General features: G+C 33.5%; 1 protein-coding gene across 1 annotated transcript in view; it reads left to right on the top strand.

Annotated features, from left to right (window-relative positions):
• MICU3 (mitochondrial calcium uptake family member 3) overlaps positions 1–9,597 on the top strand; it is a gene marked incomplete at its 5' end in the record, with an annotated part of 74,252 nt that extends 64,655 nt beyond the window's left edge. Inside the window, 4 exons of the mRNA XM_081084738.1 lie at positions 2,545–2,653; positions 5,122–5,279; positions 6,589–6,657; positions 8,301–9,597. Coding sequence (XP_080940864.1) covers positions 2,545–2,653; positions 5,122–5,279; positions 6,589–6,657 — 336 coding nt within the window. The 3' untranslated portion in view covers positions 8,301–9,597. The remainder of the gene's footprint in view (positions 1–2,544; positions 2,654–5,121; positions 5,280–6,588; positions 6,658–8,300) is intronic.
• Positions 9,598–13,536: the final 3,939 nt, after the last annotated feature.

Here is a 13,536-nt window from a genome sequence, read left to right as displayed (position 1 = left end):
TAATCTCTCAGTTAGGGGTCTTTTATCAGTTTTACATGTTAAACTGATTTTTTTTTGATTCATAGACACTTCCCTAAAAATAAATATTGAAATTGTATTATGTCAAATTACTAGGGTATTTTTAGGGTCTTAAAGAATCCTACAGTGCTGAGGAAGGTAAGGGAAACCTGATCCTGTGTTGGGCCCCTTCGCATTGCTGCTGACCAGTAAATGGTATCTTTGAGAAAAAAAAGAAAAAAAAAAGAAAAACAGTGAATCTCTCCAATGATGTCCCAAATTTGATGATCAAACCCTTTGAGAGTGCTAGGCAGTTAACTCTAATATGATGAACAGTTCTGCAATGGGGGGAAAGATCCCAGGGTGTCAGAACCTGAAAGCATCTTAAAGCGATCACCTATTCAATCCCATCCTTGTACAGTCAAGAAAACCACGGCTCAAACTGGTGAGGGCACTTGCTAGTTGGGGAGGAATTAACAGCAGAGACGTTATGATTTCCCAGTCTAGTGACTTAAGGACCTGCTTTAACAATCACTGCACCAGGCCTCTAGTAATGTATATATTGATACACATTATATGGTGTCCCCAGATTCCTTAGGCTCTGTGCATTTTTCTTCATGCTTTTTTCTTTCTGCTCTTCAGATTGAATAATTTCAATTGTCCTGTCTTTAAGTTCATTGTCTCTTTCTTCTACTCACTCAAATCTACTTTTGAACCTCTAGTGAGTTTTTCATTTCTGTTACTATACTTTTCAGCTCCAGAATTTTTTTTTTGGTTTCTTGTTTTACAATTTCTGTTTAATTGTTTTGTTAATACATAGTTTTCCTGATTTCCTTTAGTTCTTTGTTCATGGTTTCCTTTAGCTCTTTTGAGCATATTTAAGACAATTTGTTCAAAGTCTTTTTGTTTTTAGTCCAGTGTCTGAGCTTCCTCAGGGATGGTTTCTGTTGACATATTTTTTCTATTTCTTTATACTCATTGTAATTTTTGCTAAAAACTAAACATTTGAATATTATAACGTAGTAACTCTGGAAATCAGATTCTCTTCCACAGTTCATTTGTATTCTTTGTCATGTACAGTTGCTAATGATTATGTTCCATTATCTTAGTGGTTAGCCAGAGAACTGATAGAAATTTTCTTAAATGCCCAAAGCCAGGAAGAAAATAGATAGTATTCTCCCTGAAAGTATTGACATTTATATTTACAATTTGCTTAAAATATCCCATCCTCCTGTTTTTCACTTTTACTAGCAATTAACATGTCACCCTGAGACAGAGACTGTTGCTGTGGCACTGGTCGCAGCATTCACTGATTCAGAGCCCGAACAGTGACCAGTTTCCCTGGCAACAAGCTCTCCACAGCAGGACAAACCCCTTCTGGCTCCATCTCCCTAATTGATTCGAATGGTCCTCTCTGGAAAACATGACAGGTGGGATTGGGTCACAAAGCAGAATTCAGGTTTGGAACAGCCGGCCCTGAATGTAAGAAAAGAGAAAGAGAAAAATGTGAAAAGACAGTGAGGATTCTCCTTGCAAATAAAGAGGGATTGTAATTAAAGTGGAAATAATGTATATAAAACTTTGATAAGAAACTTATAATAAATATTATTTTGATAATAAACCACTTAATCAGTAGTTGGCTTGCATGAAAATAGGCTCGTCTGGTTTTTTCTCTAGCTTTCCAGTGCAGCCTTCTTACTGTGCCTCCCCTACATTCAGGTCAGAATTGGTTAAGCCTAAGCTCTTGGCCCTCGCTCTTTTCACTTTACTTTTTCTTTCAATCACAGTAATTTACTGAGTAGAACACTTAATTAAATGCAGCTCTTGATGCCCAAATTTGTATTATCTGAAATATGTGGTACTTATTTTAAATAACTTCCCTATGTAATTCAAGTAATAGTAGTGGCAATAATTGTAGCTTATGTAAATGACATTCCAGAGTCCTGTCCATGATCACACACCAAGCCCTGCATCAGGCCTCCCTGAGCTGTACGTACAATCACTGTGCTGGCCATGCTCTCGCAGCAGGAGCAAGTAAAAATACACTACTGTTGGCTTATTTTCATTTTTCATTGTCATTATAAAGATATTGATGATCATCATACAATGTTAAATTATATTTAATGAGTATATGTACAGTGGAAATTTTTTTTAGGTGTCTTTTTAAAACTATTCTTTTTTCCTTCATCATCATATTTACTTTCAGGGTTTAAAAAATTCAGGCCTGCTATGCAGAGTTTTTGAAATTGAAGCTTTTCTATCCATTTTCATTGTAGCAATTTTTTGGAACTTTGTGCTGATATGAGAGTATTTTTAAAATATTTTCACCTAACATTGCTAGTGGTAGCAACACTGCCAAGTTAAAAAAAAAAAATCTGAGTGAATTTTACATTCCATCTGGAGAAAGGTTTCAGAATGTGCCCTAGAAATGTTGACTTGCAAGTTATATTGCACATGCTTAGTCTCTTTCTTTCTAGTAAGTGTAGGTATTTATTTTAATAAATTTGGCCACACTAAAATCTATTTACATATATTTTCTCAATATAGGGCATCACATTTGATGAATTCAGGTCATTTTTCCAGTTTTTGAACAACCTAGAAGATTTTGCAATAGCCTTGAATATGTATAACTTTGCAAGTCGTTCTATAGGGCAAGGTAAGTAATAATCTTTCAAAAATTAAAAGCAAAAAATAGCCCTACATTGTTTCTAGGGACTTTGACAGCAAATTAATTAGATATAATAGCATATTAGCCATCAGTTGCCTGAAAGTTTGTTGTGTTCTTCAATGGGAAATCTGTTTTCTCTAAGCAGAGTTTAGGGAAATAGGCTAAATATTTGTATAACAGTATGCAATATGCAGATGATGTATTATGGAATTATACACCTAAAATCTATATAATTTTATTATCACCCCAATAAGTTCAATAAATAAATAAAAATGTTATTGCCCTTCATTTCTTACTCTGGGGGGAAGCTAATGTTTGTAAAAGTTCAGAGAGAAAAACACCTCATGCCTGCTTGGTAACATTGAAGGATGTGTGTCTACTTATAGAAGAGCCAGCTAGTCATGCCTCAGCCATCATCACAGGATGATGCATGTAACCCACAATCCCTGTGGCTCAGAAACCTGAATTTTGTCAACAAAGGCCCCCTCTTAGCTATGGACTCACAGTAACCATGTTTTAAGAATGGTATGTAAAATTGAATGTCAATTTTGCTTAATTTTACAAAGAAATACAACTGTCATAGAATCCAGTGCTCTTGACCTCAGAACCAGCTCTTTCTTTCCCTGTAGGTAGACCAACAAGTCAAATCCTTTTCTAGAATTCTATGGCCATAACTACTCTCCTTTCTTCCCTCATAGCAATATCCTTTTTAAATATTCTTGCCATACAAGGACTTTCTGATTTGACCTGTGTCTGCCATAATCCATTTTCCAAATGTAACCTAAGGGGACAGAACTTACTGTTTTATTGCCAAGCTCCAGGGAGAGGCCAAACTGCAGCCCGTGAGCACTAATAATAATTCTCTCCCAAAGCATGGAGAGTGAGTCCCTCATGTGGCTCCACTCATTTATTCACTGAGGAAGAGAAACCTGAAAATTTGTCATTTTACCTTTGGTTTATTCTAGATGTTCAAATAGGGCATCTTCTCAATTCAACCCATTTTCGTGAAGGAACCCAGCCATTCCAGACTAGCGTTTACTACCATGATAAAACTATTAATCAACCACAAGAGAAAAAAAAGTCTGGTTCAGAATGGACAGTTACGGTTTCACTTTGTGGAACTGGGAAATGGAAAAAATCGATTGTGTACTTTTGCAGGTGCTAGGAATATATCTATCTCTTTATTTTCTGTTGTCACTGCTAGCACCTTAATTCAGGTTATTATTACCTCTTAAAAGGATCTGGTATTCCTGCCAATACCCACATCCCTCTCCAATATTTCCTAGACAACTCAGAGAATAATCTTTCGAAAACACTGATTAGCCTTTCTACATGCCTGCTATGGCTAAAAATCCACTTTAGTTCCCCAGCTGCCTGTTGAAGAATATACAGGTTCCTCACCTCAAAGTCCCTGTACAGAGCTTCTCCAGCTCTTATATGTCCAGACTGCTCCTTGTTTTCTGAATGTGTTTTATACCCTCCTGAACCCTCCATGCCTTTGTGCATGTCATCTCATCTGCCATTTCTCATCTCTACAAGCTGAAATCTTCTATCCTTGGGGCTCAGCTCAGATACAAAATTGCAGCTTTTTCTATTCACTGCTCTTCTCTCTCCTTTCCCTACTCCACGCTACAGACAGAAGTAATCACTCATTTCCAAATTCTCATAGTGCTTTGTTGGTATTTTGTGTGGTCCTGTGTATGGTTATTTGGGCAGATGTCTCATCTCCTATTGGAACTGTAAGAGAACTAAAGTATCTGTCACTGATAGTAGGTGCTCATTAAACATTCATTGAATATGAATGCATATTAAACTAAAATACAGTTATTCTTGGCCCTTTAAATTAAAACTACGAAAGCTGGATAAAAAAAGACGTGGTACTTTTACACCATGGAATGCTATGCAGCTGTAAAAAAGAAGGCTCTCTTACCCTTTGAGACAGCATGGAGGGACATGGAGAGTATTATGCTAAGCAAAATAAGCCAGTCAGAGAAAGACTAGTATCACCTGATCTCACTCATACATGGAATCTAATGAATAAAATAAAATGATGAACAGAATAGATCCAGAGACACAGAAGCATGGAACAGACCAACGAATCTCAGAGGGAAGGTGGGGGTGGGGGTGGGTGGGAAGAGATTAACCAAAGAATTTACATGCATGTATGCATAACCCATGGACACAGACAATAGTGTGGTGAAGGCCTATGCAGTGGGGGAAACGGTGGGGAGGGGGTCAGTGGGGTGGGCACATCTAATACTTTCAATAATAAATAAATTTTAAAAACTACAAAAAGTTTTTGTCTCCTAAAAGATAGCATAATTAATGAAAAGTCATGTTACATAAGATCATGACCCATGTGTTTAGAAAAAAAATGTATTTTATAACCTTTTTAGTAATTAATACATATTATAAAAATAATAATGGCTTACTCCTTTTCTGTAACATTTATCTAGATGAATTTAAGCGTGCCGTCTATGTGGCTACTGGTCTCAAGCTTTCACCACATTTAGTGAACACAGTCTTCAAGATTTTTGATGTTGACAAAGATGATCAATTAAGTTATAAAGAATTTATTGGAATTATGAAAGACAGACTCCATAGAGGATTCCGGGTAAACCTATATATTTCTACCCTATTGATATTATTTTTTTTAACTGAAAGGGAAAAATCCACCTAAGTTTTAGAAACAATTTATATACATTTTTTATAAAATCTTATACTTGAAAAGAAAAATATAAGGCCCTACCTACTTTCAGAAACAATTTGAAGTGATAAAAGACAATGCTTTTTTAAATATGAAATCAGTTTGAATATTAATAACTTAATTTCATAATCAAGTAGTTCAATGTCTTCGTCCCAATTTGTGGGGGCAAAAGTTGCCAAATATTTTTATTAATTAACCTGCACACTTACTATCAAACTTGTTAGTATACAAAGGAATACCACTATTTCTCATTTTACATGATGCAGATTTCCACTAGGCAACTGAGATGCTTAAGTCACCGTATATTCAGCACTTTTCATATAGAAAATAAAGTAAAAACATTTTTTGTCTGCTGATTCTTCCTATTAACAACTTACACTGTAAAGTAATATGAAAAATTCAGAGATTTTTATTCTCAAGTATGTTTTAAAGAATGAAATATAGCATGATCAATAAATGTTTAGATATGTAGCATATTTGTAGGTGGTGCCAAAAATGGGAAAGAAAAAATATTTCTATTAACAGCTAGACTATGCAGTTATCCCTCTTCGGTAGGAATACCCCTAAGTATTATACATTTAAAAAGAGAAAAAGTTATATATGCAATAAAATCAAGATTCATCATAGACAATGTTTTTAAACATTTTTAATGATTTTTTAAAATCCAAGCTGTTTTGGTAACGATACTGTGTACTTAACTGCCACCTAGCGGCCAGTCATTAACATTTGAAATTATGGCACAAGTACCTAAAAGGGCATGTATTGAAAATTATTTATTTATTTATTTATTTATTTATTTATTTATTTTTAAATATATATTTTATTGATTTTTTACAGAGAGGAAGGGAGAAGGATAGAGAGTTAGAAACATCGATGAGAGGGAAACATCCATCAGCTGCCTCCTGCACACTCCCTACTGGGGATGTGCCCGCCCTCAAGGTACATGCCCTTGACCGGAATCGAACCTGGGACCTTTCAGTCCACAGGCCAACGCTCTATCCACTGAGCCAAACCGGTTAGGGCTGAAAATTATTTATTCTTCCTCAGAAATTTTAGAGTAGCGATATCAAATTAAAGTATAAACTATGCTATAAACCTCTGATGCTGCATTTTTCTCTTAGATGTTGTGTGTTTTATTTTTTGCTTTATTTATTGCATATTTGTGGCCCCGTAACATTTCATTGACTTTTACATTTTTTAATCCTCTGTTCCACAGGGTTATAAAACAGTTCAGAAGTATCCCACTTTCAAATCCTGTCTGAAGAAAGAACTGCATAGCAGATAAGTATGTTAGCTTTTCTGTCTAAATTGTTCAATAACAATAAAGGAAGGGCCATAATTTATTTTTCTGCTGTGACATTTAGGAAATAACTAAGAGAAATACATTTTATTTTTAATTTTTAGGTCACTAATTCAAACTAAGAATTACTCTGTTAATGATTTTATTTTAGTAACTTTATTTTATTTAGTAATTCAGTTGATTAATTAATCATTATAACAAAGAACTACTTTGCCTCTATTAAGGTGTGAAATAAGCTGGATTTAAATACTCATCCAATTGCTATTCTCTTGAAATGTCTTGATTGAAAATGATTCTGTTTAACCTGCAACTTTGTATCTGAGTAGACATAAAATAATAACTTCGTATTCAACTATTATAATGTAGAATCATTAACATCTAAGGAATATTTTTTACTATTTTTTAGGATCATGATTCCCAATGTCTGCTACAATAATAGAAGCTAATCTTTGTAGAGTTATTTTAGATGCTTGGCACTATATTAGGTATTCTTCCACCTGTAGACTCTCATTTAATCCTCACAGATATCCCGTTTAACAGCCGAGAAAATAGAAGCTTAATGAGTCATTTGCCCAAGATAACATGCGCTAATAAGTCGCAAACTCGGGTTTGAACCTCATTCCGTCTGATGGCAAAGACATCTTATTATTTTCTAAACTATCCCTGTAGAATGCCATAGATGAGGAAGATACAGGAGGCTCATTCAGTTTGTTCAATCCAAAGAAATGTCTCATACTTGTTGCAGATCTCCAAAATGAGCGATTTGTTTTTCCTTTTCTCTTCTATAAGTCGCCTATAACTATAAAATGTTGGTCGATTATGGGTTCCAATTAGGTAGGTCTCTAATTGCAAAAATACATTTATTGCTGTTTTTTCAAGCTGGAAACATTTATATTTGTTATAGCAGTATTACCAAAATTATTCCAAGCGATATTGGTGCATATTATTTTAAAAGTTTAGTTAAATAAGTTAGAGAAATATAATAAACATAGTTAAATAGGTTCCTTCCTCCTTAGAACTTATGGGATTTGTTATGCATTTGTGTCTCTAAAAGAAAACGGCAGTATTCTGTATTTCGCAAAGCAGCTTTGAGGCCTAATGTTTTATGGAGCCCATCCTGGGAAATGCTGGTCTAAACTGTTTAGTGGCAAATAGGCTAATCATTCATCTGAGGTGATAACTGTTGTGACTGAGCTAACAAACCATCTTCCTAATCTCTGTTTTAAAAAACTTGATACTGCCCTGTAAGAACTTAAACTGAACATTAGAAAACGTAGGACCATACATACCATGTATATGTTCATAGAGGGAGTGTACTCAACTAATTTGTCATAGTGTCACTCTGACGCTGTTGATTCTATGCTGTAGTTCATAGAACCATAGATAAAAAGGACTACATTTTTTCTAGACCTTGAAAGGACTGAGAACTAGACAAGTTACTAAACAAAACACTGAACTTTTAAATTAAAAGAAATGTTTTATGATTAAGTCTTTTGATCCTTGTATTTTCTGTTCGGTGTTTTTATTATGTGCCTTACTGTTTCATATTATTATCATAATAATATTTGATTAATGTCATCACCTCTGAATTTCATGCTAAATAAATATTGCTTATATTTTTTAATTAGGTTCTTGTAAAGCAAAGTTTAAAGAATTTATCTACATAACAAATGCAAGAAGCAGTAATTTCAGAAAACAGAAATGAAGGAAAAGGTGAAATGCTAATTATATTTTTTCTTGAACTGAATTCTTGAATATAAGACAGATAAAATGCATCTTCATACTAACTACAAATGCTGTATGTTATCTGGCTAAGCTTTTGCCTTGATTTACTGAACTTTGCACTTTTTCATTCCTTTCAGAAGTACATAGATACTTCCACTGACTATATAAGAATGTATTTTAAATATTTTAAAATTTATTAGAAATTTGCCTCGCCTCAAAATAATGTATGACTCCTGGAATCTAGATCACTTAAAAATGAACAGTGACATATTTTTTTGGTTTTAGACTGTGAACTTATTTCAAGAAAATGAATATTCCTTAAGATTTAGCTTAGGGCCTTAGAATTGTTGATAAATCCCTATTATTTATCTAATGTTCAGTTACATTGAAAGTGTTCTGAAAAACAAATAGAAATTAAAATACTATACAACATGATGATTTACACTGTACTTTTATCTTTTAAAACTACTAAATTAACAAGGTATTGTTTGAGTCATATAAAGTTTTTTTTGAAGTTTTTATTCATTTATCAAAGTCAACAGAATGTCTAGTATTCTTTTATGTATACAGTAAAGAAATTTAAAATGTAGATTTTTTTTCTCAAAAATCGTCCTATGTTGGTGGTAGAATGGTGGTAGTTGTAGCATCAGTCACCGTCATTGTCATTATTGTTTTAACATGATGCTGCTCCTGATTACAGATGGTGTACGTTAATAGCACTAGTGAAAATCATATCTTTTTTTTCTTTTTTTTATCTTAAGTTTTACATATGTCTTCTTTTTCCCCAATTGACATGCCCCCCCGGCCCTTTCTCCCGCTCCCCCCCCCCAACCATTCCCACCACGGGCAAGTCCCCACCGCCCTAGTGTCTGTGTCCATTGGTTATGCTAATATGCGTGCATACAAGTCCTTTGGTTGCTCTCTAACCCCCCTTCCCACCTCCCCTGCCATTTGTCTCTGGATCTATTTTTGTTCATCTAAAAATCATATCTTACAATTTGTAACTTATTGCACATTGTTAATAAATGTCTATAGCATCCAAATGAGTACTGTAAAAGACTAATATAAAATGGTTTAAGGACTTATGTAAATATTAGGTAGAAGTTAATATTGTTTCTTGCAAAAGGACCACCTGCAAAAGCAATAACAAATAGTAATAATGAATAATTTAATGTACTTCATTATTTCAGAATATGTCTTAAAAGATAAAAGAAAAACTGTTTAAGAAATAGCAACATTAGACTTTCACATGGAGAAAATTTGATAGTACTTAATGGAAATCTGTTCAATTGAAAAGTTTCATTTATAAAAGATTACTATACAACAAAAGTAGAACAATAAATTTAAATTAATATGTTAATGTATTATATGTAGAAGATATATACGTTTATCTTCTTTTCCAAGATGTATTTGATGTCATTTGTACACACTCCAGCTATTACCTTGCTTTTGCATATGAAAACAGGAAATACTGACTTTGTTTTTATAAGTTATTAAATGTGAAATTGATAGCTGTGCATCAGCCTATTTATAAAAGTAATGTTATTTCCAAGAAAATGTTATTAGCATTGGCTATGTATTTGACTTTTTACATTCTTTATCTGATATTATTTATTACGTTGATGTAGCAATGTGATTCATGAATGTGAGAATTCTATGTAGTATAATAATTTAATTTCACCTTCTTTCAAGTTTGATTCAGTTGATTGACTAAATGAAAATGCCTGTTCACTCATTTAACATACCCTGGTCTATGTTACCTTACCTGAATGTTCTCAACATTATTTGCTATCTAAAATAATTGAAAAATGCAGTTTACTTTTATCTTTGACTATAAGTTATATTATCTTGCATACATGGAAAAATTGCCATTTAGGAAAGTCCTATAATGCACATTAAAAACTAAATTAGCTCATTAAAATTATTTATAATTCTGTCATTCTCCCAAGGAATACTACATTGTGATCTTTATTCATAATTGCTTATCAGAGTGAATGGATATTCATTTGTTTATAAGACTGTAGCATAATATTAAAATTGGAATAAATGAAATATTCTGGTCAATTAAAATGGAAAAGAATAGTAAATTACAATGATTCCCTATATATTATCACTCATGAACTTTAACCCTCTAATTAAAATGAGAGATAAAAAGAACTCTTTGGATTGTTGTCTATATCAAATGAAAAATTTTAAGCACTTTGAAAATAGTAGTATACTAAATACATTTATGCTAGTATTCTCAGAATTTCCTTCTACAAATTATTCTTTGGAAAGGTGAAGTTATACATAAAATTTTAGTATTATCCTCTTTACAGAGAGTCTACATGATGAAAGATTTGTGGTACCTCTCAGAATCATTTAATATTAAGAAAATCATTTAACTTAAGTTCCAATTTATCGTTCTTATTATAAAATATAGCTGTAAAGCAACCTTACATTCTTATATTATCTGAAAATAAATATACCTGCTCTTGAATCAAGAAACTTAGTACCTTGCTTTTATGTTTATCTGTGGAGTAATGTCTTTTTAAAAAATTGTCACCTCCAAACTTCGGAACTGTTTATTGGTTACCAAACCTCCATTGGTCTCATACCCTCTGCTATCATGCTACATGCCAATGAAATTAATCACAACACGTCTGTAGGTAAACAAATCACAGAGCCATAAAGCCTCTCAAAATGTACAATAGGCATTGATACTGTGTATAATGTGGTCATGGTACTGAGAAGCTTTCAGAAAGTTTACATGTGACTTAATGGAGTATCAGTTTTGCTCTACAGAAGTGATTGCTTAAATGGCTTAAAATAATTAAACCAACACAGCCCCTTTGGTACTAATTTTGGTTCTTTCGTAGGCATCATCTTAAGAAGATGACTCTTAGAAATTTACCAGTTTTCAAAATACACTCATTATCCTACTCTTTATAGCCATACAATAAATTAACATTTTTACATACTGCTTTTACTTCCAAAGGATGTAAAAATACCAATTGTGTAATAGTCAATAAGTATACAATAAAAATTTTAGCGATAAGAAAGCATAGTTTTTTTCTTTTCTTTGTAAGTAAGTCATAAAATAATGGTATGTCTTGCAATGAGTCACATCTTAAATTCTGTGAAATATTGTAAGATGAAACTCACTGCAAAGATATAATTCTCTTTACTTTGTATATCTTTATAATTCTCTTTATATCACAATCAGTATTTTTGACACACGTCTTAAACTGGGGAATATATCTAAAATTGTGACTTAATGAATATTAATATACAGTGCTCAGAGAAAGTACAAACATTATTATAAAAGTTTTCTGGAAAAGATAAGTTTTATCAGTCTTGTAAAGGAAGAGAAGGACACGTGTTTATGAACACAAGAAAAGAGAAAAGAAAAAGAGGATGGAGAAGGGATCTGAATGAATATAGATTTTCTTTTAATTGGGATTTAGTAGACAGTTTTTAGAAAAATAAATGTTTAAAAATGCAATAAAGCAATAATGACAATACATCCTTTCATTTACCAGGTTGAAAAGACAGTGGTTCTATAGTATACAGTGTTGGTAAGTGTGTGAGGCAAGTGCTGACAAAGCTATACATGTTCAGAGGGAAACAGAAATATCTCAGAGTTTTGATCTAGAACTTTACTTCTGGAATAGTAATATCCCAATACATATATTTATAAATTTGCATGTCAAAAATATACCTAGTAAATGAAATAGTATATAACTGAGAAAAAATAAAGTTCATTTATCATGCTGATATGAGATGCTTCTACAAGATACTTTTATGGGAACACATCAAGGTATAGAAGAGGGTACGATATGCTTCTGTCTGTGTTAAAACACACTTTTCTTGCAAAGAATTATATTTTAATATATCTTTATCAAAGTTATGTGTACAATTTGTTAAAAGTCAAAGAGCTCCAAAGGGTTTATGTAAAACACAGCATTCCTCTTTCCTCGTTTCTGCTCCTCAGAGGCGATCGCTTTCTAATCTTTTCGCAGTTCCTTTTGGCACCTGCCTTCATATTTCAAGATAACATGCTTATACCAGTATTTCTTGATTGAATTTATTTTTAGTACATTACTGTTGACTTCCTACAATGGAGATGAGAATTTGGCTCTATTATACAAACCCCTTTTAAGACACAAACACACTGTCTCTTCCTTTTCCCCATCCTTTCAGTATAGTTAGAGCATAATTTTATAAATCAATTAGTGCAACATCAGTTACTGTATTTCCTTCCTTAAACATCTTACTTTCCCCAGAGTTCATAATTTTCCCCTTTCAGTCTGCTTAATTTTTGTGTAGTTCTCCTTTACCTATTATCAATTCATCCCAGACTCACCTCCAGGACTAAATACATATTGTTAACACATTGTAACACGTGAAGTAATGTGTAAATTTTTTATACTTTTAGAAATGCCTCCTGGAGCTCTCTGTCTTAGGATCCCATCTCGAATGGTTGTTACCTAGTCCTAATGCAGAACAACGTGGAAGCTCTGTGTGCACGGAATGAACTTTGACTGATAGGTTTCCCTCGTTGCTGTTCTGACTGGGCCCTTTCCTCTGAGGGACTGTGACTAGTAGTATTGAGAGGTCTTTTCTCTATGGCGGACTTCTGCTGCCTGGTAACTCAAGCCCTGGCTGCTACTTGGTACAGAGGTCTTCTGAAGATGGGGCCATAGGCATGAAGAGCGCTATACGGTCATGTAGTCAACAAGTGGCATTGCACTGTTTTGAGTGTTTTTACCATGTCTTAGTTTACTTTTTCAAAAAAGCACATTTTTACAATGTAGGATATCAGTCTGGAAAATGTGGGAATAAATCATGAGGGTCATGTGTGGGGTAGATTTATTCACTAAATCTAGAGGTAGGTTACTTCTTGAAGCAGATACAGTTTTAAGAAAAAATGAAAGTATAATAGTGATTGTGAATTTATGGCACTACCACATGGTGTGAGCTGGATGTAGGGATGGAACTACCACATGGTGTGAGCTGGATGGTAGGGGTGGAACTATCTCATGGTGTGAGCTGGATGGTAGGGGTGGAACTATCTCATGGTGTGAGCTGGATGTAGGGATGGGAACTACCACATGGTGTGAGCTGGATGTAGGGATGGGAACTACCACATGGTGTGAG

Source organism: Myotis nattereri, assembly GCF_964212035.1.
Source record: "Myotis nattereri genome assembly, chromosome: 2".
Taxonomy (NCBI): Eukaryota; Metazoa; Chordata; class Mammalia; order Chiroptera; family Vespertilionidae; genus Myotis; species Myotis nattereri.
This window is presented reverse-complemented; position numbering and strand designations above follow the sequence as displayed.